The sequence below is a fragment of the Xiphophorus hellerii genome, chromosome 2 (assembly GCF_003331165.1).
Source record: "Xiphophorus hellerii strain 12219 chromosome 2, Xiphophorus_hellerii-4.1, whole genome shotgun sequence".
NCBI classification, from domain to species: Eukaryota; Metazoa; Chordata; class Actinopteri; order Cyprinodontiformes; family Poeciliidae; genus Xiphophorus; species Xiphophorus hellerii.
The window spans coordinates 13,689,868-13,712,655 of NC_045673.1; the positions used below are offsets into that span (position 1 = coordinate 13,689,868).

At 39.1% G+C, this 22,788-nt stretch overlaps 2 protein-coding genes across 2 annotated transcripts; one reads left to right on the top strand and one right to left on the bottom strand.

Moving 5' to 3' along the window:
- Nucleotides 1–142: 142 nt before the first annotated feature.
- fbxl13 (F-box and leucine-rich repeat protein 13) lies at nucleotides 143–22,125 on the bottom strand. Its single transcript, XM_032578057.1, is given in 23 exon segments — nucleotides 143–872; nucleotides 954–1,117; nucleotides 2,429–2,587; nucleotides 2,745–2,825; nucleotides 2,886–2,960; nucleotides 2,962–3,010; nucleotides 3,136–3,255; nucleotides 3,332–3,342; nucleotides 3,344–3,495; nucleotides 3,588–3,708; nucleotides 4,977–5,075; nucleotides 5,490–5,619; nucleotides 5,767–5,867; nucleotides 7,086–7,138; nucleotides 13,331–13,466; nucleotides 14,769–14,864; nucleotides 15,529–15,645; nucleotides 15,730–15,839; nucleotides 16,952–17,106; nucleotides 21,322–21,389; nucleotides 21,470–21,560; nucleotides 21,736–21,842; nucleotides 21,949–22,125. Coding segments are annotated over 23 exon segments (2,421 nt in total). The 5' UTR covers nucleotides 22,021–22,125; the 3' UTR covers nucleotides 143–718.
- LOC116729306 (leucine-rich repeat-containing protein 17-like) lies at nucleotides 5,482–14,514 on the top strand. Its single transcript, XM_032577740.1, has 7 exons — nucleotides 5,482–5,597; nucleotides 7,300–7,556; nucleotides 9,012–9,494; nucleotides 9,569–9,762; nucleotides 10,318–10,473; nucleotides 12,571–12,712; nucleotides 12,791–14,514. The coding sequence occupies exons 2-7, from the start codon at nucleotides 7,432–7,434 to the stop codon at nucleotides 13,074–13,076; spliced, it is 1,386 nt and encodes a 461-aa protein (XP_032433631.1). The 5' UTR covers nucleotides 5,482–5,597; nucleotides 7,300–7,431; the 3' UTR covers nucleotides 13,077–14,514.
- Nucleotides 22,126–22,788: the final 663 nt, after the last annotated feature.

Below are 22,788 nucleotides of genomic sequence, written 5' to 3' on the forward strand. Positions count from 1 at the left end.
CTCGAATGAAACAATTACTGGCAGCTTTAAAAATCCCTTTAAAATAAATGCAACAGGCATTTGTGAGTAAAGAACAAGGCGTGGAGCACATGTCATTGTTGCTGCACAGTTCTTACTTTATATAAGTAAGTACAGCAACACCTTTTGGTAAATATTAAACTTTATTCGTCTCATTTACAGTTTGTGCTCTTAGAAGTTGTTGAACATTTATTCTGTGAAAGGGCACAAAATAACAATACAGTAAAAAAAATAATAATCCAAAAATAGACTATAAGGGTTTAGACCTACAATATAGCTGAATTACTGTGGCAAAGACAGGCAAATTATAACCTGGTTTATAATTGGTTTAAAAAATATTAGTGAAAATAAAAACACTTAAAAGTTTAAAGAAATTTACAAAAGCTCCTAAATCGATGGTTGGAGTGACCAGAAACGGGCCTCAAATTTCTGTCCTTGATGTTGGTCTGCAGCTTTTAGGTGCAGCTTTGCTTCATTAAACCTGAATGAAATAAGTAGGACTTTAGCAGGACTCTGTAGCTTCTAGTTGTCAGCTGAGGTAATTCAACTGTTCAGGTAGGTTGCATGAAGTATGCGTCTAAAAGTCACAGGACATCTGACTTTTAGAACTAAAGCTTGCGATCTCTGCTTAAAGATAATCAATCCTCCAGGTTTTTCTGTTTTTAAACAGAATTTTGAGCTTTCTGGATGTAATTGCTGTTTATGACATTCCAAAGTCCCTCTCCATCATCCATGCATCATTATCCTTCGGGATCATTGCAAGCTTGTGTACATTGCAATCAAGCCAGGTGGAAGATTTGTCGCCACTGTACTCCCAGTGTGAGACGCGTCTTTTCAGTTTTATAGCGGCCTCCCTTTAAAAAAAAAAAAAAGGAAATTTGTTAGATAAGCTCTCGCAAAGATCGTAAATGTCAGACTTTTATCTTTTAATGTACCATGAGATGCCCGTGCAGTCGTTCAATCTGATGGTTTTAAGTGGAGGACAAATCTTTTTTAGGTTTTTAAGAGAGAGATCGGTGAGGAGTATGCAGCCACTCATGTCGAGTTCTAGCAGGTACTGACAGCCAGTGGTCAGATACACGATCGCCATATCTGTCATCTGAACACAAACAAAACGAGGAACTGTAGTGGCTAAAGAAAGATCAAACTTAATACTTAGTGTTGAGAAGAAGTATCTGCTCACATGTTGCAGATCAAATTTTAGTATCAGCAAAGAAAATCTGAATAAATACAAAATGTATTTTCACATATGAAGTCAACCTGGCTCTACGTGAAAAATTTATTCATTGAAAATATGCTGTGGATTGGTAAGAAGAGCAGTACACCCATTTAAATCTGGGTTAAAAACTAACATCACCTATCAGAAAAAGAACACAATCAAACATTGTGTGATTGTGTGGGACTGCTGTGCTGCTTCAAAATCTGGATAATATTGATGGAACCAGGAAATCCTGAAGAATAATGCCAAAGCACATCAGCAAGTCCACTATTAAACATCTGAAACAGAAAACATAAGGTTGTGGGACAGCCAAGTCAAAGTTTGGATTTAAATGGGAAGCATCATCAAGATCTTAAACAGGTTATTCGTGGCCCAAAAGACTCCAGTTTGGCTGGTTTAGAAGAATCCTCCAAAATTCATCCACAGATGTAAAAGACTCACCACCACTAATAAGAAATGCTTGATGCCTGTTGACACCAAGAGTCAGATGGTTGATTTTAGGAGAGTCCTGATACCAGATTTTTCCAGACTGACTAAGCCTACTTCAGTTCAGGTACTTGCCGAAGCCGAGTACCGATAACAAGTAGTGAACAAATTGGTACTTAAACGTCACACAATACATTTTTAAAATTAAAATTTATTTAGAACAGAGGGGCTCTTCTTCTTTTTAAGCCTGCAATCCCTTTGACTGTTTCAACAAATCATAAATAGAGCATGACACACGGATTGTTTGATCTGTAGTTTATAAATTACTCATTAAAAGACACATTTTCTTGTTTTGACAGCTTGGCTAAGCACAGAGGGCAGTCTGTTTGTTTACTATCCTCTGTGTTTTACTAGACATATCTCCAAACTGGACATTTTGGCCACCCTCCCGCCATCCAACTTCAGAAAAGTGATATCGTTTTGGAGTATCGGCTTGTTTTTACAGGTATGAGTGCCAGTACTTGATGCTGGTATCCAGCCAGATACCAATACCAGTATCGGTATCGGGACGCCACTAGTTGACTTACAGAGAAATAACTTTTTTCACACAGGGTGACACTGGGTTGAATAGCGTTTGACAGTAGCTTCTTCGTATTTGCTTAGGTTTTCTTCATTTAATATCAAACTATTTTTTTTATTTGAAAAACTTCAATAAGAAGCAAAATCTGAAGAATTTCTGTTAGGAGAAAAATACAAGCACTTTACTCTATATGCATATGCAAACTGAACCTGTGGACACTCTGCCATCTTCAGTCTCAAGAGACTCCTGCAGTAAAATGAAATGGCTTTGATTGATGAATCAGTCAGAGCTGGACATTGGGAAATGTCAATGTTCTCCAGATCTCTCACGTTGCCGCACAGCTTCTGTCCGGAAGGAAAATAAGAAGGCATAAAAAGGGATATAAGACTGTGCTGATATCTTTCCATTCTCACATCTGCTTCTAAAGGGAGAGATGATTCTACAAAAAAACTATCCTGAAGGAAATAAACCTGAGGCCACGAATGGCTGAAAGATGTGTACCTCTATGCCCATATCGGTGACGAATATACACTTGGCAATTACAATCTTCTTTAGTTTTATCTTCCGAAGTGCATCAAGCCCCTAAAATAAAGAACACTGTTATAGTCATCGAGGCGGAGAACATGGAATGTGGTTTAGTACCTGATCACGGATGTTGCAGCCAGACAAGTCCAGAGACTGGATGGAGCTGCCATTCAGGTACTCCAAAGCCATGTCCTGTCACCTTCTCACAGTAACTCAAATTAAGGTGGAACAGTTTATGCAACCTAATAAAGTGTTTCCCAAACACAAAAATGCAACATTTTACTTTTTTTGTGCAGGTCATGAGGCAAATAAAGGGAAAATGTAGTTTAACTATGAGGAAAGGATGTAGTTAAATCCTGCTAAATACCTTCGTGCAATCCTCCTGATGGAGAACTCACCAATGAGGCCGCACTGACTAATGCTAAGGTGATGCAGTTTATATGCTGAAGGACCTTCAGTCAAATATTTGATTCCAGCATCAGTCACCCTGAAAGACACAATGGAAAACGCTCTGATGTAATTCCATCGATTCAGCAAATGAAGCCAACACAACCTCCACCCACCTGCTGCAGAGCTGAGACATCCAGGTAATTCAAGTGTTTGAGGGAGGCCACATATCTCATGCCATAATCGGTCATTCCAGGACACTCTACCACGTGGAGCTTGCTGAGAGCAGCGGAGAAGCCGCACAGGGCTTCCCAGCTCACATCAGTTATTTGGTTGTTGCCTAAAGCACACGTGAACAGGTTCCTGCACCAGTGCATAACATCCACACATGGCTAAGAAAGAGAACAGCAGCAGGATGCAAAATGGTCTCACCCTCTACACTCAAACTCTTCAGATTGGCTACTTTTCCCATTATTTTAAAGGTGATGTCGGACAGGAGAGGACAGCCCAGTACAGAGATGGAGGACATAGTGTAACACCTGGCAAGTAGGGCCTGGTAGAACAAAGAAAAAAAACACATATTGTCACTTTTACAGCGCCACCTCGCAGAAGTATTCATACCCTCTGACTCATAAAGTCGTATTACAGAATCAAACTTTTAGATTTTATAAGAAAAAACAACAAAAAGTGAAATGGAATTGGAAGAAAATGACACACAGTTAAAATAAAAAAGAAAGGTTCAGCATGACTTTGTATTCATTCTCCAATTTACTTTAATACTCTGAAATTGAACCCAATTAGTAAATAGTGTCAGTATAAATGTATATGTTCTGTGAACGCCTCGAAGGTTCTCTAGAGAACAATTGTGAACAAACATTGTCATAAAGACCAGGACACACAGCAGACAGGTCTGGGATAAAGTGGAGAGGTTTAAATCCTCAATAAACATCTTTGAACATCCCAGAGATGAGTTTTTAACCAACCTGACAATAGAATATAACAACTTCAAACCTACCAGAACATGGCCGTCCACTACATCTGACAGGCCACGTAGGGGAAGCATGAATTAGAGTAACTCTTAGTAACTCTGGAGGAGATGCAGAGAGTCACTGCTCAGGTGGACAGTACAACTTTCAGCTATTGTACAAATGTACGAATTTGGAAAGAAGAAATCCATTGTTGGGGAAAAAAAGCCATATGTATGTTTTGCATTTTGCCACAAAGAGACCATGAAGAGACCAAACGAACACAAAACACCGTGACCAGATGACGCCAACACTCGACCCTCTGTGCTACATGCTAAGAAGGTTTGAGTATAACTAGCAATGCACATTACCCTAAAGAAAACAAACAAACAAAAAAAAACATATCCATGGTGAAACATGGTGGTGGCTGCATCAAACTCATTTTCAGTTTTGCTTTCCACCAGTTAAATACACTAAAACATACAGCAATAGCTGTACAGTTGTTTGTTACAATAGTCTAGTCAAAGTCCAGACCTAAATTAAATTGTGAATCTATGGGAAGACTTGATGATGGATGCTCACAAACATCTACATCTATTCTGACTTGGCTTCAACTTGCTAGCTTCTTCTTCACTGTAATGGACCACTTAATTTTTGGTCTACAACAAAATACCCAAGTTAAATATGCAGGGGTATGAATACTTTTTAAGGAACTGTGTTGCTTCAGTGTTGGTTTGATGTTGTTTATGCACATCACATAATACCCCAGAGTTAGCCATAAAGGCTAGTTTATGATCTCAGAAACATCCGGTTTACTTTGTGTGACTTCTGAAATGTTGCAGAAATAAACTCTTACCAAAACACAGGTGTCTGAGAGAGTTGGCATGTCGTTCATCACAGCCTCTTGGAGAGACGGGCATCCTGCAGAAATGTATTCAAACCCTTTTGGCGTCATCTGTAAAGAGAGAGGGGGCAAAGTGGGGCTCTGTGTTTTCACCCACTTCTCTACTTTTTTCTTTTTTTTTGGCATTCTCTGCATTCTTAAGATCTCATCATGGAAACCATACATCTGGATTCCAGCTAACGCTCGTCCCCGAAGCAATGACTGCAAATGTTACATGGTGTACACATGCGGAGAGGGTGGGTGTGTAAACCCAACCCCTCCACTCAGATGTTTTTCAACTTTCACAGACCTTCCCCCATTCGCTCCGATGCTCCCCAGTGCAGAGGGAGAAACAAGATCAGACACGTGCAAACGGAAGAGTGGATGCATTAGTTGGAAACTGAGTCGAGGAGTAAACTGTTGCTTCGATCAGTCAGGAGACTTCGATTGTATTGATTAGGAACCAAAAGAAGCAAAACGGCTGACCTGAACGCATGCGGTTAAGTCGAGGTGCATGAGATTTCGACCACCTTCCTCTGTGCTCAGGGCTATAAATCCTTCATCTGTGAATCTGCGGCAGTGGGCCAGACTCAGGTACTGAAGGCTGAGGCAATTCCTATTTGAAAAAAAGAACTGCCTGATATTTTTATTGTTTATTGTTACTGCTGCGACTGATTACAAGCTCGTCTAGACTAAAAAAAATATGTATGTACATATGGGGTAGAAAAAGCTAAAACTGGAGCTTTGATTGCACCATATTTACCTGAATATTGCTCTCAAAGACTGGTTTGTTATGAGTGTGTAAGAAAGGTTCAGGTAGAGCAGGCACGGACATCCCCCAGTGATTTTCTGAATCATCATATCCTGGTAAAGAGCAGATGTAAATGTGTCAATGTAAAATGTCTCTCTGAACGTCACAAAGATAGATTTACATGTTTTATTTTGAAGTGGACTATTAGAAAACATTTCCTTTTGTGTTTTCATTCTCTGGAAAGACATTTAAGACTCAGATTATGTGAAAACAAAGATTATGCTGTTAATAATCGAACATTGGCATTTTCTGGTATGAAACTCTAAAGGTTTGATAGCATCAAAAGAACTATCTGGCTTTTGATGTATTTACATTATAATTTAGAACAAAAACATTAGAGCAAAAACATTGCCTATTTTGCTTTTGTATCAAAATAGCAAAGAAAACAAAATTCCAATTACGGCTAAAATAAACATAATTTGCTGAACTGTTTTTTAAAATTCCCGCTTCATCTAGTAGTTGTAAAAAGCTCATTGCATGGATTCTTGCATGTGTTTACAGTTTTTTCCTTATGAAGTAAAGAATGTATATTAACCTAATATTAGCTGATTACATTGTCTGAATCGGCTGCTGAACTAGAATTAACCAATCACACTTTTTCTTTACATAAATAAAATTTTAAAAAAAGTCTGACTGAACAGACATGCAGCTTTTAGCTTCTCAACAGTGTCATTCCTTTACTGGTCATGCCATAACCATATTCACTTTTTGAATGCTAAATATTTCCGAAGAGTCAAACTTGCATGTTTTGAGAGGTTGGAAAAAGTTTAGCAGTTGATTGGCAGCAACATGTAAGGGTGGAACTGAGACAATGTACACAGCACAAGGAAAACTTTAGACACAGAGAGACATAACCTGTCATCGAACTGTAAGGATTATTAAGCATGTGAACAGCGGGGTGGAAAGTTTTAGCCAACTTTTTTGTGCCTTTATACCCGTATCCGGGTGCCAGCAGCTGAGATCAAATGTAACATTAGATTCGAACTAAAACCACTGAAAAAAATTACTGTAAACTTTTGCTTTCCTTTTCTTCACACTGTAAAATAATAATAATAATAAAAAAGAGATTTCCGACTGCTGGTCAAAAATGAGTCAGAGTGATTCATTTGTGTGAGGGAATGTGGTTTCCAGAAATCCTGCCAATCTATAATTCAATGCAGGATGTCGTTAAATCAACATGACGAATGTTTTAGTCTTAAAACTTCATATATAATCTAAAAACGATCTTTTTTTAGTTTCAAGATTTTGAAAGCATCTACTTGTTTACTTACAGAAATAGCTAAGCACTCTGACAAGTTGAGTTCCTGCAGGTTTTTGCATTCGCCTAAAGGAAAGAAAAGAAAAAAACACAAAATGAGCAAAGCAAGGCTTGTTAAATTCTGTTTTCATCTACTTACTAGTAATAAACCTTGATAGATATGAATTTTATGTGATGTCTCTTCTCTTTGATGATGTGCTGACTTGAGCTTTTTTTTCCCCCAACAGAGTAAAGAGAATCTGTGTTACATCAAAACCAACACAGCTGCCCATTAGACAGCAGACTGAAGACTTCCATCACAGATTCCTGCTTTGACTCTAGTTTCTGTAGCTGAAAATAAACCCCCTGCAGTGTTCAGGATGCGCGTGATCTCACCAATCTTTTTAGCCTTTGTGGCTCTTTCGCTGCTCCCGTCCATCGAGTCAAAGAGACCAGGGAAGGGCAGAGGACTTAAAAGTGCGAGGCAGAAACTTACACGCGAAAGGTATGGATCCACTGCTGTTTACAACTCTGTTTCCAGAGACTTTGGTGTTTATAAATCACAACGAGCTGAGATTTGTTTGGGATTTGTTTCCTAAGAATAAGAATGAGGGCTTTTGGGAATCACAGCAGATCAGGGGCATAACCATGATCTCCCAAGTGAGGGGGCCAAATTTTTCAGAGGTCTGTTGAGTGATTTATCATTGTCCCGCATCCAGTCGCAACTGTCCTTAGTGGCTAAAAACACACATAATCACTAACAGCCACAGTTCAGCAGCAGGGGACCAATTTTATATTTCTAAACTACTAAATCTAAAGTTTTATCTGCCAAACTCTGAGTGAGCTGACAATTACCCTGGAACATTTACAGGTTTAGTAGCCAGATCATTACTGTCTCAAATGGCAACAATAAATAAAGTAAGACATCATTCCCATTAACAAATTATTAGCACACAAAATGCAATAGTAGTTACAGGCCAGAGGGTAATAAGTCTCATAATTTTATTTAATGGCATGAACATGAAAAGTGATATTTTAGTCAAATGTGACAGCACAGATGTGAAAATTAATAAAGTTACATAAAAATCTGTTGCCCTATTCAAACACAAATAATGCAGAAATCAAATTATAACAGGAAAATTAAAAAAAAAAGTCTAAATGTAAACTTCTCCCTGTTCTACCTATGATTTAGTCAAAATGATTTGGAAAGTGAATGAGATTTATTCTGAAATATCTGTGAAAACTCTGTCCTGATACCTAACACATCATTGTTCTGTTGCTAATGTCTGATCTATGACTCTTTGCTCTTTTTATTGTGCCAATAAATATTTCTTTTAAATATATGGAAAGCAAATATGAGCACAACTTTTGCACTGAAATTAAAGAGCGTTATAGCTTTGCCTAACTATCAAGGGATGTAAAATAAGTAACATTAGTATTCTTGTTATCTAGCTTAAGATGATATATTGGCATGGGTTAACTAGTCATTACTTAGCTACCATTATCTGTATGCAGCAGCATTATTTAACTTACACAGTTTGTTTGGAAGAAAACGCTATAACGTTCTTAACTTTTTGAGCTTTTGGTTCCGGCAGGTTGCATACAAAAACTTTGTTTATTATCAGTTTTAAACATTTCATTTGGACAAAAATTGCTTTTAGTCAATCTTTGTTGTAATTGTACAGAGACACAATGAAATTTCATTTCAGTACAGCCCGTCTGACTTGTATTCAGTTGTATTCAAGTGATTTCACTTTCAGGTAGTGGTAGTGAAATTTGAGAAGTTTTACTATAATAGACATTTTGCTTGATGACCTGAAACATGTGAAAACCAAACAAAAACAGAAGAAATCTGTAAGGAGATAAATACTTTTTACAGCACTGTGTTAATGTATACAACTTGTACAGCGTTTATGTACAAACTGTGAGATGCTGGACTTTTTTGTGTCTTTTTCCAAAGGTCAAGGATGAAGGCTCTGCGGCGTCAGAGCAGATCAGGCTTTTCTGGGGTTGTTATACCAAACTGCTCAGAGATGACTCAATCTGGAGAAATATATCTGGATTGTCAGGACCAAAGTCTCACTTCCATCCCCATGGCAAGCACCTGGTCCAGAGTACCTAACCATCTCCTTCTGGCCCGCAACCAAATTAAAGCGCTCCGCAGTGGATCCTTCCTTGGATATGAACGCTTATCCAGTCTGGATCTTCAACAGAATCAGATCTCACAGGTGGAGGAAGACGCTTTTCAGGGTCTAACTCACCTAACCACCCTGCTGCTGCAACACAACCAACTGAGAACGCTCAGCGAAGAGGCGCTCATCCCAATGCCAAAACTTCACTATCTGCGTCTCTATGACAATCCCTGGAAATGTCTCTGTCCAATGGAAAGCCTCATACGCACTCTTCAAGTCCCAAGCAACCGTAACCTAGGAAACCATGCCAAGTAACTGACACCACCAGATATTTAATAAGAGCATCATTGATTTACTGTTAACCTGTAAACATCTCATGTTCTAGGTGTGCAGAACCGGTCAGCCTTAAGGACAGGAAGCTGAAGCAGATTAATCCTGACTTACTGTGTGAGGAATTCGGCCCAAACGTCAACGTCACTCAAACTGTAGAGCCCAATCCGATCCGCGGCAAATTAGATGCCACCGCGCTGTGCCACACTTACCTTTTCCCCGTCACATGGATGGACTGCAGGAACCGAGGCAAGTTCAAGATCAGGCTTTATTAACGTTTCTCTACCGTAAGCCCTAAAGCTGGTCCTGGTCCCAACACATGATCTTATGTAACAGAGGGGTTAAGAAAAAATACAAACTGTCACAGAGCAGATTATTCATAATTACTGTTGGGTTACTGAAAGAGCTGAACTTTGTTTTTTTTTTTCTTTTGAAAGAGAAGCATTTTCATGGCAAGACATAAAATGAATCAATGCACATCTGTCTCTTTTCAGTGCTGAGTCAGTTACTCCTTTAAACGCTGATTAATGTAAATTTATTAGCACCTTATCTGGTTGGAGAGAGAGTTTTGGCCAGCGTTTCAGCGTAAAAATATTTAAATTTTTCGTATAAATGGACTAAATCAGTTATGTGTTACTGCCTTCTCCTAGATTTATTTGAAGCTGCAGTTCGTCGTAGCAGAAATGTGGAAATCCAAGATAATTTACTACAACAGTCTTTCATTTAATAAATCATATGCAGGTGAATATGGATAAAAAAGTAGCATTTTAATAAATGTAATCACCCCTTTCTGTGTATGTTTAGGTCTAACGGAGGTGCCTTCAGGTATTCCAGACAATGTTGTTCGGGTCGATCTGTCCCTTAATAAAATCCATCATCTCAAACCCAGAGATTTCCAAGGAGCAAAAAGCCTCAGAATCCTAAACCTCAGCAGCAACGACATGCAGCGGATCGACACAGGTGGGCGTCACCCCCCATGCTCACAGATTCATCAAGATTACTGGATATAACAACATGTCCTGTATGTAATCATCACAGTAATACTTAGAATGAATTACTACACATATGCAGTTGTGTTTATCTTAATCCGGAGTCCAAAAAGTGGGGAACAGTTAAACAACTGCTGTGGCTTCAGTTTTTCCCTTTATAATTTTGAGCAGTGGAGGGCATTCAGCCATACATCTGTATACAGGCTTAGCTTTATTTATGACGAGGTATACAAGGAGATGTGCTGATATATAGCCTCACTGTGTTTGAGTAAATCACAGCCCACTGGTAGGAACTGAACTTACATCAGCAGACCAGCAGCTAATGCCGCTGGCTGCTTAAACTGAAGTCTATTTAACTTAAACGTCAGATCTGGGTCCTTGAAAGGACATGACCCTAATCATGCTCTGTGAACAGTCCATTTACTGGAAGCAATACAAACTAATACCAGTGTAAAGTTGTGTTCAAAATAACTGCAGTCCAGAATCACCTATTAAGTTAATCACAGTTTTTTGGTAGAATTGTTATTCCTACATGCCAAATAATGCCTAGTAGGAACAGAAGAGTAACGGGAAACTGAACACACTGCAGATTCCACGCTGCAGATACTGTGCAGCACAATATTAACAGCAAGGGGTTTGTCCAAAGTAATAGCAGTATCCAGTTCGATCAGCAAGATCTTTAATTCTGAGATAAAACAGGACTCAAATTGGCAGCCCTTAGTTAAAGCTGCAGTATGTAACGTTTACAAACATATATGTTTTTAAATATTTGTTAAAAACATCATCATGTCATGAAAGAATAAGGTAAGTCAGATAATCTGTGAAAAAAAATAAAAAATCGAGCTCCTCTGCCTTCTCCCAGTGCTCCCAGCAGTAACTACAAAAATACCCCATCCAGTCAGAAACAACCAATCAGAGCCAGTCATTCAACTTCATGCCAGGCCACATGGCACCACAATGTGTCCTGCCATGTGGCCATGAATGCTAAGGCTAGCTAAAGTGGCCACCATTGATGGCAGGTAAGCAGTTTTCCTGTAATGGTGCCATTACCATATTTAGCAGCATATATACTAACTTGACTGACAGTACTAAGATCTTCCTCCTGGCTCTGATTGGTTGTTTTTGACTGGGAGCTGTGCATTTCTTCAGACAGCAATAATAGCTCAGGGAGGAGGAGGAGGAGCTTGATTTTTTCACAGCTTATCTGTTCAATATTATACTATTGAACAGATAAGATAAACACTATAACAGTGTTTCTCAATTCTGGTCCTCAAGCCCCCCTGCCCTGCATGTTTTAGGCGTTTCCCTTCTGCCACACACCTGGATTGAACCTGTGGGTGATTAACAAACTTCTGCAGTACTTGATGGTCATGCAATCATTTGAATCAGCTGTTCTGGAATAGAGGCTCATCTAAAACATGCAGAGCAGGGGGGCCTGAGGACTGGAATTAAAAAGCTATAACAACAACATGGTATAACAACATGGTGACACTTTTAATACATATAGAAAAGTTTATTTTGTAAAAGTTAAATACTGCAGCTTAAATTTTGAAATCTGGGGAAAATGGCCAATCCTGACATTGTTCAGGAATCTTGATTAAAAAGTTGATTTGAGAATGAGAAATACCTGAAATAGTGCCAAAAACGTTTGGATGCTTGACTGAGTGAATAGACTTAGTCACTGATCATTTCCAGGGTAATCAAAGAATGGTTAAAGTGAACACTTGGGTCAACAGACCCAATGTGAAGTCAAGCTAGAGGCAAGAAACCTCTTCAAACCTCTGAAAACTGGCTGAAGAGGAAAGAGCACATTTACTGGTCTTAAAAGAAATGGTGCAACACCTTTGGACAGTTTGTCAGAGGTTCCTCAAACTTGAAACTTGTAAGTTTCAGCTTCTACGCAAAACTAGAATGCATAAATAATTTGCATCCTTCAGTCCATCATGCAATGAAAACGAATGAGAAATAGAACTTCTTGTGTTTTAAAATGTTTGTTGGCATGGTGGTATATTTGTTTATGTTAGAGCACTTCTTCTTAGGAGTCAATCACTGGTCTACTGTTTTGTAGGGTCCCTGTCTGGGCTTTTACACCTTCAAGAGCTGGACCTGTCATCCAACCAGCTGCATTTTGTTCAGTATGGAGTTCTTGAAGATTTGTACTTTTTGTCCAAGCTAAAACTAGGAGGAAACCCTTGGATGTGTGACTACAAGTGAGTTCTACTCCCAAACCGCTTACAAAGACTCCAAAGTCTTATTCTAACACTTGCTTACTTTTTCTTTCCCCCCAGTATACACTACATGGTGTACTGGCTACGTCTGCATCCAGGGGTGAAGTACTCTGGCCTGTTGTGCCAATCTCCTCTACAATATATTGGGGAGAGAGTGGAGGACTATGTGCATTCCTACAACAGAGACTGTCCTAAGGACAGACAGCTCAGCAAACCGGATCAAAACCAAAGGGACGCCGAGCTTTGGGACTCACCAATGGAACTACAAGGAGCAGTAGAAGAAGAAGAGTTGGAGCCGAGCCATCTGAGAGCGCCACAAAAATACCAGATCTTCCGACTGGCCTGACTCAAGTGATTTGTTTTTAATAAAGACTTTTTTCTCACTTTCTGTCAATACAGTACAACAGTTTGCATCAGATTGCTATGTTGCATTTTGATTTTTCCTTTTTACAGTTTGTCAGCTAATTCATAATATAAACAGTCCCACTGCGGCTGGTTTGACTTTAGCATTTTAAACAGCACGGCTAACTTTTGATCGCCTATGGATATTGGCACAAGTAAAAGACATAAGAAGCCATAAATAAAGAAATTAAAACTCACTGATATATTTTAAGCTGGACCATTTTGTCGTCTGGCAGCCACGCAGGTTCAGGTGGGTCACAAAGGGCCGGTAGCTCTTCAGTATTTTCTGCACGATAGCGTCTGTTACCCAGTCTTTCCCCACCGAGAAGTCAATCTAGCAGAAACAAAAACACTTTAGGCATAAACCTTTACCACTGTGCTAATAGTATTTAACCTACTTCAGCTTTTTCAGATTATGTAACAGTATAAAAACAATGTAATTTACAGATATTTCCAGATAGAACAACACAACTAAACATGAAGTTCAAGGGGAGATTTATATGGGTTTGAATTACTTTATAAATAAAAAGCTGAAATGCATCGCCGTCATATGTGTGCAGCTCCCCGAGTAAACTTTGTGTAGAGTCACCATTTTCTGCACTTCATACTGATGTCTCTATCAGGTTTGCACATCTAGAGAAATACATTTATGCTCATTCTTCTTTGTAAAATAGCTCAAGCTCATTCAGTTTAATTTACTTGCTCAGATTCTTAGTTGGATTTCAGTCTAGACTTTGACTGTGGCTTTTTAATGGACAAATATACTTTAATCTGACCCATTATTTTGTAGCTCTATGTTTTAAAAAAAAACAACATAGAGCTACAAAACTATGGAAACCTTCAAGGAAACCTGTTAGAGGTTCAAGAATTGTGCTCCATTTAGCCCCATCCATCTTGATATCAAGACATACCAGCTTCCATGCCCCTGCTAAAGAAAAATATTCTCTTGCTACCAGCATGTTTTACTATGACTACTGCCTGTTTAGGGCAATGTGTGATTTTGTTCAGCATGCAGGACAGAAAGTTATATTTTGGTCTCATCTGACCACAGCGTGTTCTTCCACACCTGTAGAGTCCTCAACATGGCTGATAGGTCTTCTTGTTGCTGTCTCTGATAAATGCTCTTCTCCCCTTGTCTGCTGGTTTAAGAGTTAAACCTTAAACCAAGATTCGTAGCTGTGCCATATTCTTTCTATTTCCAGATAATAGATTGAAAAGAGCTATTTAAATATTTAAAATGTTGTATATTTTGTTAGCTAACCTTCCTGTCCTGTCTGCTGTGTTCATTAGCCTTCATGATGCTGTTTGCTTTCTAATGTTCTTCAATGTACTGTTGTATTTACATTGGTATTAAATTACAGACAGAAAAAACTAATCATCAATTGACTTCTGATGGATTTTATTTGGGGTTTTTAAAGTTAAAGGGGTCATGTTGTAAAACTATGAGTCTTTAAATCTACTACTACTATTGTCATTTTCCTTTATTATGTTTTTTTTTTTTTTAAATTTAGTCTGTCACATAAACCCCAATAAATGGCACTGAAGTTTGAATTTGTTGCAGCTATGAAATTAAAAACCTTTACGAGCATGAATACCTTTTTGTGCTAATCCTCTATAAATATTTCACAGCACACACCTGACTCCACAACGTGCCTGAGTGGACAATCGCTTTCCAGGTATTGGAGACCTCAGAACAGTTTAGCCAGTCCCTTAATTCTAAATACTGAAAGATCTGAGGAAGAAAAAGAGATTTACACAAGTTTCAGACAAAAGATACTGGCACAGAAATTCAGACAAAAACTATGACACAACTTTGATGCTGACAGATTGATAGTTGTTCCTTGGTTTTACAGAACCCAGTCTGGGTACTGACAGCACCCAGACTGGGTTCATCGTCTCTTTTGCCACTTTTTTTTATGGCAGAGATATGTAAACGAGCAGCCCCTGTCCGTTTCCAAACATAGTCATGCTGAAGCACTATTTATCAGGCGAGACAGTGTACAGAAACACCAGGGTAAGGAAGGCCAACAGAGCTCTCACTTTGCCAGCAGCTGTGAATCCAAAACAAGCAAAGGCTAAAAGTGGAGCGAGAAAGCATGGTTAATAATAGACCAAGTTAAAACGGCTCATATTTTAGTGTATATGAATGATGTATAAATATATGCATGAGACACAGACTGCAATAAAACTATAATGATCAGCATCTGAGTTTAATCACTCAGAGAGCCTGGATGCAGGATTACAGCAGAGTTCACACGCTGCCTTATATAACAAATTATCTCATCACTGACTCCTTACAGAGGGGAACAGAGTAGCCGGAGCTTCGACATGAAGACCAGGATAATACTGACAATACTATCTAAACAAATGAATGGTGAGAGCTGCAGATGAGATACCTTCAGTGAGAGGTGATGAGGGAGCTCTGCGATTCCATCAACTCTTTTCTCCAAAAGCTCAGTCTGAGAAGGCTGAAGACTTTTACCGTCAAATTCTTTGACATTTGTCTCCAACTTCTGCCAGAGTCATATAAGAACAAGAACTGGTAAATGAGAAAGCAGCTTATGTTTAGCATATTTTCAGAGGAATATCTTTAGTACCTCGAAATACTCTTTTCGCCTCTGTGAATCCATAGCAATGACGTGCCAAGACGATATGAAGCGCTTGACGCAGATTTTGTTCAGCAGACTCTGAAGTTTCGCAATGCTCTCTAAATTAATGAGAAACTTTTCTTTAACAGTGAACTAGATATTACAAAAAAAACAAAAACTTGACTTTTTTATACTTAGCTGAATAGTCTGCCAGTTCATGTTTTCAACTGGCAGACTAACAATAGTCTGCCAGTTATAATAATTATTATAATAATATTAATATAATAATAATATTATAATAATAATTATATTTCTCTGGACGCTTTGGCTTCCCAGAATATGTTTGGTAATCATGACAGCTAGGTCAATTGATTACTGTAAATTGCCCTTAAGTGTTAGTTTATGTGTGTGTGGGTGTGTGTGTGGGGGTGTGTGTGTGGGTGTGTGTACTTGCCCAGCTATCCTACTTAGGATGATTTCTGGCTTATTTACTGACCTCCTGAAGACCAAGAGGCCTTAAAGGTTTTCGGGTTATGGGTTAGGTTTAAAACTAAGGTGTGAACTGAGTTCAGGTTAGGTTTAGCATAAAAGTCAGGGTTAGGCTATAGAAATAAATAAAAATGAATGGAAGTCCTTGTGAAGATAGAAAGACATATTATGTGTGTGTGGGAGAGCGTGCATAGTTGTGTTGCCCTGCAATGCAGAGGCACACAGGTCGACGAAATGCCGACCTGTCCAGTGTGTCCCCAGCCTCTAGTCCCCTCTAAAAGCCTCTAATGGCTGCTGCAATCTTTAATTAACTTAATTCTAAAATTTATGTCTTTGCTCGCTCTACTCTGCTCCGGTGCATTAAAAGTCTATCATATGCTGAGGTCATGCCATTCTCACCCTACTGTATTATGAGAGTCTTGGTTTTAGCCCTAGATTCATTAAAAGTGTAGTGTAGGGAAGGGATATTGCTTTGGCATGATGTCTTCTCAAAAAAAAATAAAAAAATAAAAATCAGCAAACATGGCCCTAAAGAGTTCAGAATTTATTGCCAGTCTCCAGCTACATTCAGGATAAAATGAGTCACCGGACTGGAACAATCCAACAGCATCTGGAAGGATTTTCAGCTTGGACACATATTTAACCACAGCAAATGTTTTCTTTGGCTTCACTAACTGGAATGGGACGCGTTTCAAAAACAATAAATCAACAGCATTCGTTATAATTTCTCACCATCACCTACCTGCTCTTCTCTTCTTGTGTAACCTCACATAGTTCAGCCATCTAATGAATGCAGCATTCTGGCTCTTCTTCTCATCATGTGTCTTTGCCACCTCCATCTTCAGAGCCATCTCTATGGCTTCTTCTTTCTTCTGCTGAATGAACTTCTTCCACGTCCTGTCACACCACGGCAGGCACAACTCATCAATAATTCAGCCAACCGAGACAAAAGAGAGGCTGTGAGGGGTCCCAGCATTAATTATACAGGAGTCGGCCCAATCTAATATTTGCCAGTCAAATTTATTTTATCTTCTAGAGTTTTATTGTTGGGCAACAGGAGAAATAATGGTAACAGAGATGACTTCCAGTGACATAGAGTGTCCACATAAAACTCCACTGCTGAAATTATTCCGAGAAGGAAACAAATGGTTTGCCAGGAACAGGAAATGTAGGGAATAAAATAGAAGTGCATTCCTTTAAGTCTCTGTGTGTATACTTCCTGTTTATATCTGATTGGGAGCTGGAAAGCTTTTTTTTAAAGTAAATTACTGCCACCACTAGATTGGAAGGTCGATCTGGAGGCAGGAAGAAGAGATAAAAATACATTTAGCTAAATAATCTAGTTGCCTTCAGAAACAAAATAACCTTGGTGTATATGTTGTCTGATTTATCCTTAAAAAGCCCAGTTAATGTGAAGTCCTGATGTTTTTCCCTTTTCTTAGTATCCTCTGAAAAGCTGCTGCACCTGCAGGTAATTAAGCAGATTCTCACACAGGCAGCTGCAGTTTTCATCAGGGATCTGCTGTTTCCACTCTGCTGCTGCATGTGCTGTCAAGGATCTTTCATTTGGGTATAAACACTTGTAATATTTTATATATATATATATATTTTGCTCTAATTTGGTTGATTACTTTGTATCTTTAAAATATTTCTGTGTTTCCTGGTTATGCATGCTTTTATGGGGCTACATCTGTTAGAAGGGAGCAAAGCTTTGTTTCATTGCAGAGTAAACCAATTTTCTATGAAGACGGGTTGGATTTTGGCTCTGTTGGCAGCTTCCCTGAAGAGATGGTGCAAAGCCAACCAGATATAGGTGGATAAAGACACTGAAGGTGAAAATGGACAAAACGTTTGCAGCAGTCGAGATAAAAATGACCAAGTACTGGATGAATACAGCTTCTTCACAAAACCTCCTGATTTCACTCAAAACATCATGATCCCGTCTACTTTTCACGACAACCAAATGTTTATCCAGCAATTTCTTGAGTGTTTCCGAAAACAGTCATGTTCAGTCAGGCTGTGAGCAGAGCAAATTCCCCTCGAGCAAATTGTCTAGTGATTCATTCATCAATCATAAAACTGTAGCTGTTTTTGACCTGCCCATCTCAAGATTTCATCTTCTTTTCAAAGAGGAGATCTAGTTTAGTTCTTCTACGTTACAGGTCAAAGGACCTTAAGGCAAAATACATGCCTGTGTTTTCATCTGGTGCTGACAACAGTAAGTGATTCCACAGAGTGGGTCGATCTCATGTCCTTTCTCTACACAAACCCCCATCTTTGAATTACTCACAACTCATCAATAATTCAACCAACCAAGACAAAAGAGAGGCTGTGAGGGGTCCCAGCATTAATTATACAGGAGTCGGACCAATCTAATATTTGCCAATCAAGTCTATTTTATCTTCTAGAGTTTTATTGTTAGGCAACAGGAGAAATAATAACAGAGATGATTTCCAGTGACATAGAGTGTCCACATAAAACTCCACTGCTGAAATTATTCCGAGAAAGAAAATGCATTTAAAACATATGGATTGCCAGGAAATAAAATAGAAGTGCATTCCTTTAAGTCTGTGTGTGTGTATACTTCCTCTTTATATCTGATAGGTAGCTGGAAAGCTTCTTTTTTTTTCTTTCTCCCCTCCAGGGGGTCTTTTTGTGGGCTCTAGTGTCCCTTATATGAAAGTAGGCTGACAGGAAAGGGGGTGAGAGAGGAGGGAAGACATGCGGCAAATGTCACCGGTTCCGGGAATCGAACCCACGACAGCCGAGGACTCGAGGCCTGCAAACCTGGGTCGCGCTATCCCCTACGCCACCACAGCACGCCCCCTGGAAAGCTTTTTAAAGTAAATTACTGCCACTACTAGATTGGAAGGTGGATCTGGAGGCAGGAAGAAGAGATAAAAATACATTTAGCTAAATAATCTAGTTGCCTTCAGAAACAAAATAACCTTGGTGTATATGTTGTCTGATTTAATCTTAAAGAGCCCAGTTAATGTGAAGTCCTGATGTTTTTCCCTTTTCTTAGTATCCTCTGAAAAGCTGCTGCACCTGCAGGTAATTAAGCAGATTCTCACACAGGAAGCTGCAGTTTTCATCAGGGATCTGCTGTTTCCACTCTGCTGCTGCATGTGCTGTCATGGATCTTTCATTTGGGTATAAACCCCTGGAACATTATATATACTGTGTGTATATATATATATATGTTTTGCTCTAATTTGGTTGATTACTTTCTATCTTTAAAATATTTCTGTGTTTCTGTGTTTTCTGGTTATGCATGCTTTTATGGGGCTACATCTGCTTTCCTCCTCAAACTGGTAAACATGTCAGGTGTTTTTTTCCCCCTCTGTTTAAATCCCAGTGAAAATAATGTGCTGTTTATCTACTGATGGGTTACAATAATGCACATGGACACAGTCTACACTGGAGTCCACAGACCTCAAGCCAGGTTATTCCTGGGGACAATTTCTAGCCAGCTGATGAGAATAATATATATGCTAAAAGGGAGCAAAGCTTTGTTTCATTGCAGAGTAAATCAATTTTCTATGAAGACGGGTTGGATTTTGGCTCTGTTGACAGCTTCCCTGAAGAGATGGTGCAAAGCCAACCAGATATGGTGGATAAAGACACTGAAGGTGAAAATGGACAAAACGTTTGCAGCAGACGAGATAAAAATGACCAAGTACTGGATGAATACAGCTTCTTCACAAAACCTCCTGATTTCACTCAAAACGTCATCATGCCTTCTACTCTTCACGACAACCAAATGTTTATCCAGAAATCCGATCACCATCCATATAATGGCTTTGCTGTCCCAGAGCTCCTTTCAAATGACATACCCAATGATAGTCCCCCTGGTGGACACAAAGACACTTGAGTGTTTCCAAAAACAGTCATGTTCAGTCAGGCTGTGAGCAGAGCAAATTCCCCTCGAGCAAATTGTCTGGTGATTCATTCATCAATCATAAAACTGTAGCTGTTTTTGACCGCCCATCTCAAGATTTCATCTTGTTTTCAAAGAGGAGATCTAGTTTAGTTCTTCTACGTTACAGGTCAAAGGACATTAAGGCAAAATACATGCCTGTGTTTTCATCTGGTGCCGACAACAGTAAGGGATTCCACAGAGTGGGTCGATCTCATGTCCTTTCTCTACACAAACACAAAAAAATCTTTGAATTACTTCATACCACAAAATTATATCTACGTTCCAAATTATGAAGGCATGAATGAGAAGAAAGCATCCAAGTCCTTTCATGCATACAAATCCAGTGTTTTATCAAGAGACCAAATGATGGAGCGAATCTTCCCACATGCTTGCAGCAGGTTTCTCCTGAATCACCTTCAAAATTTCTCTTTCCACATTTTGAGTTGGATGCAAATAAACCTCAAAAGGAGCAGGGTGGCTTTCACTTTGGATTTAATGTGAAACCTTTCACTCCACTGCATGACTCGACTGGACGTTCCAGCACTCTTGGACACCAGAAGTTCCACTCCAGCCCATTTATTCTGGCTGCCCATCCAGAATACAATTTTACTCGTTACAAGCCAAATGAAAATGTTTTCACTCTACATAAAGCTATCCAGACAGAAATCTCCCCTCGGAGTCGCCTGAGCTCCTTTTCTGCTCAAGACAAATTCCTTTTCCTAAATGGTGGCTATGAAGAAGTAATGAAAGCTGGCTTGCTAAAACCCATAAGCCAGCCAGACAGCTTGCAGACGCTTTCTGAAACTATGGAAACGGAGCCCACTAACTTTGCCTCTTGGCCCTCGGAGCTGTTGTCTGAACCCAGAGATGCAGATCTGAACTGCTTCATCTGGAAGAACACAAAAAGTTCTTCTCACCTAAAGCCCCAAAAATCCTCCTGCTGCTCTGTGAAAGCATACATCAAGTCCAAAAGCCGCTCCACAAACGGGCAAGGCTGATAAACGGCAATGGAAATCTGCTGTAAGATATTGTGTATATAGACGCCGTTCACACTTCAATTTGCAAAATGACTTGGAAAAATTGTGAAGAAAGCTTCCTGAAGTCACAAAATGGTATGTCACATGTTTATATATATTTCTTTAAATTTCACTGAGTGTTTGTAATTCTTGACAGCAAAAGTGTAGACCTACCTGAAGCATACACCCAGTAAGTGTCTCACGTAACAAGAGGCAGCCTTTTCTAATTGACAATATAGCTCCTGCAAAGCACATAAATGCCTAAATTAAAATTTATTCACTTCCAAAATCTGTATTTCACTATTAAATACTTGTACAATACCATTTGGGCGCTTTGGGCACTTGTGTCTCCAGCTCTGGATTTCAGAGAATCTTTTGTAATGAAATTGTTTACATAATCAACAAATTTTTGCCTGCAAAACAAACAAACAAAAAACTTTCACTGTATGAATTTATGCTTGATTGCAGGGAAAATTGCTGCGTTAGTGCTCCCCCTTTATCCAAGACAACTTCAACTTTCAGTATAAGGAAAAGCATGAGAAAGGGAGCCACCAAGCGGTTGTTTTATCAAATGTAGGAGGTACATACCAGTCGACAGTTTGCAGATTATCATGTCCCTGGAATGCAATAAGCACTCTTTTAAGGAACTCCACTGGTTCATTGGGACAAGTCAGACAGGCGGCTGTCAATAATGCCTGTTGAAGAAAAGTAGATTGGTGTTTTAAAGCCAGTTTTAAAGGTTCTTGAACTCTTATATCTACCCGTATCTACTTGGATGCTTATGCGTAAAACTTTTCCTACCTTGCTTATTTGTGGGAGGCATTGTTTAATTTCACTCATCTTCAAGCTTCTGTCTGTGTCTGCAGCTGCCATGTTTTCTGTGTGCGGCACAGCTGACTAGCACGACTATATGTTTGCTTCTCCGTTAGCACTATTTTATTTCCACTTAGTCAGACCTTTCGATTTCGAAATGCATTGTTGCTAGGCAACGGAACAATTGAGCAGTGATTAAGGCAAGATGTTTGCAAATTTATTAAATATCGTTTGAGTACACAAGGTAAACTTACAGCACATTCAATTTGTCCCTAGTTTGTTGGAATCTCTTTAAAATAGAGGCTTAAGCAGTGCTGTGCAGTACTTGGCTCAAGAAGTGACAAATTCTCGTGTTTTTGTTTAACTTGTAACTAGAATTAGCTCAACTCGAGCGTATTAACTGGAATTTGTACTGAAGTTATATTAGGATTTTTTTTTATATTGACCTCTTAACTGGTTTGCATTTAACTAATTTTGTCTGGTTGTCCACTCTTGCATTAAAAAGCCTACCTCTATAGATTTTTGTTTTTAAACTACTAGTACTTTGGCCTCGTTCCAGTTGGGACAATGACGACAGAATTTACAAGTGCAAGTGTTTTTTTGTTGTTGTTGTTTTTCCTAAATTATTATACCAAGGTTGTGTGACTAGTCAACAATTGTGCCACATTAGCAACCTAAAATAACACATGGCCTATTTCTACATCGCCCAATCTGAAATGCAACCCTGTCCCTCCAGAGAAGGTTGAATATCTAGTCAGAAATTAACAAAAACACCACTTGCAATTGCAACTGTAAAAATCAGCTGCAGAGACTGTATCGAGTGGGAGT

What these genes read in the sequence shown, in the direction of transcription:
- LOC116729306 (XM_032577740.1), top strand. Translation starts at nt 7,432, where the DNA reads ATGCGCGTGATCTCACCAATCTTTTTAGCCTTTGTGGCTCTTTCGCTG. An exon ending in CAGAAACTTACACGCGAAAG is followed by an intron (nt 7,557 to 9,011) that starts GTATGGATCCAC and finishes CTTTTTCCAAAG; the next exon opens with GTCAAGGATGAAGGCTCTGC. An exon ending in CATGCAGCGGATCGACACAG is followed by an intron (nt 10,474 to 12,570) that starts GTGGGCGTCACC and finishes ACTGTTTTGTAG; the next exon opens with GGTCCCTGTCTGGGCTTTTA.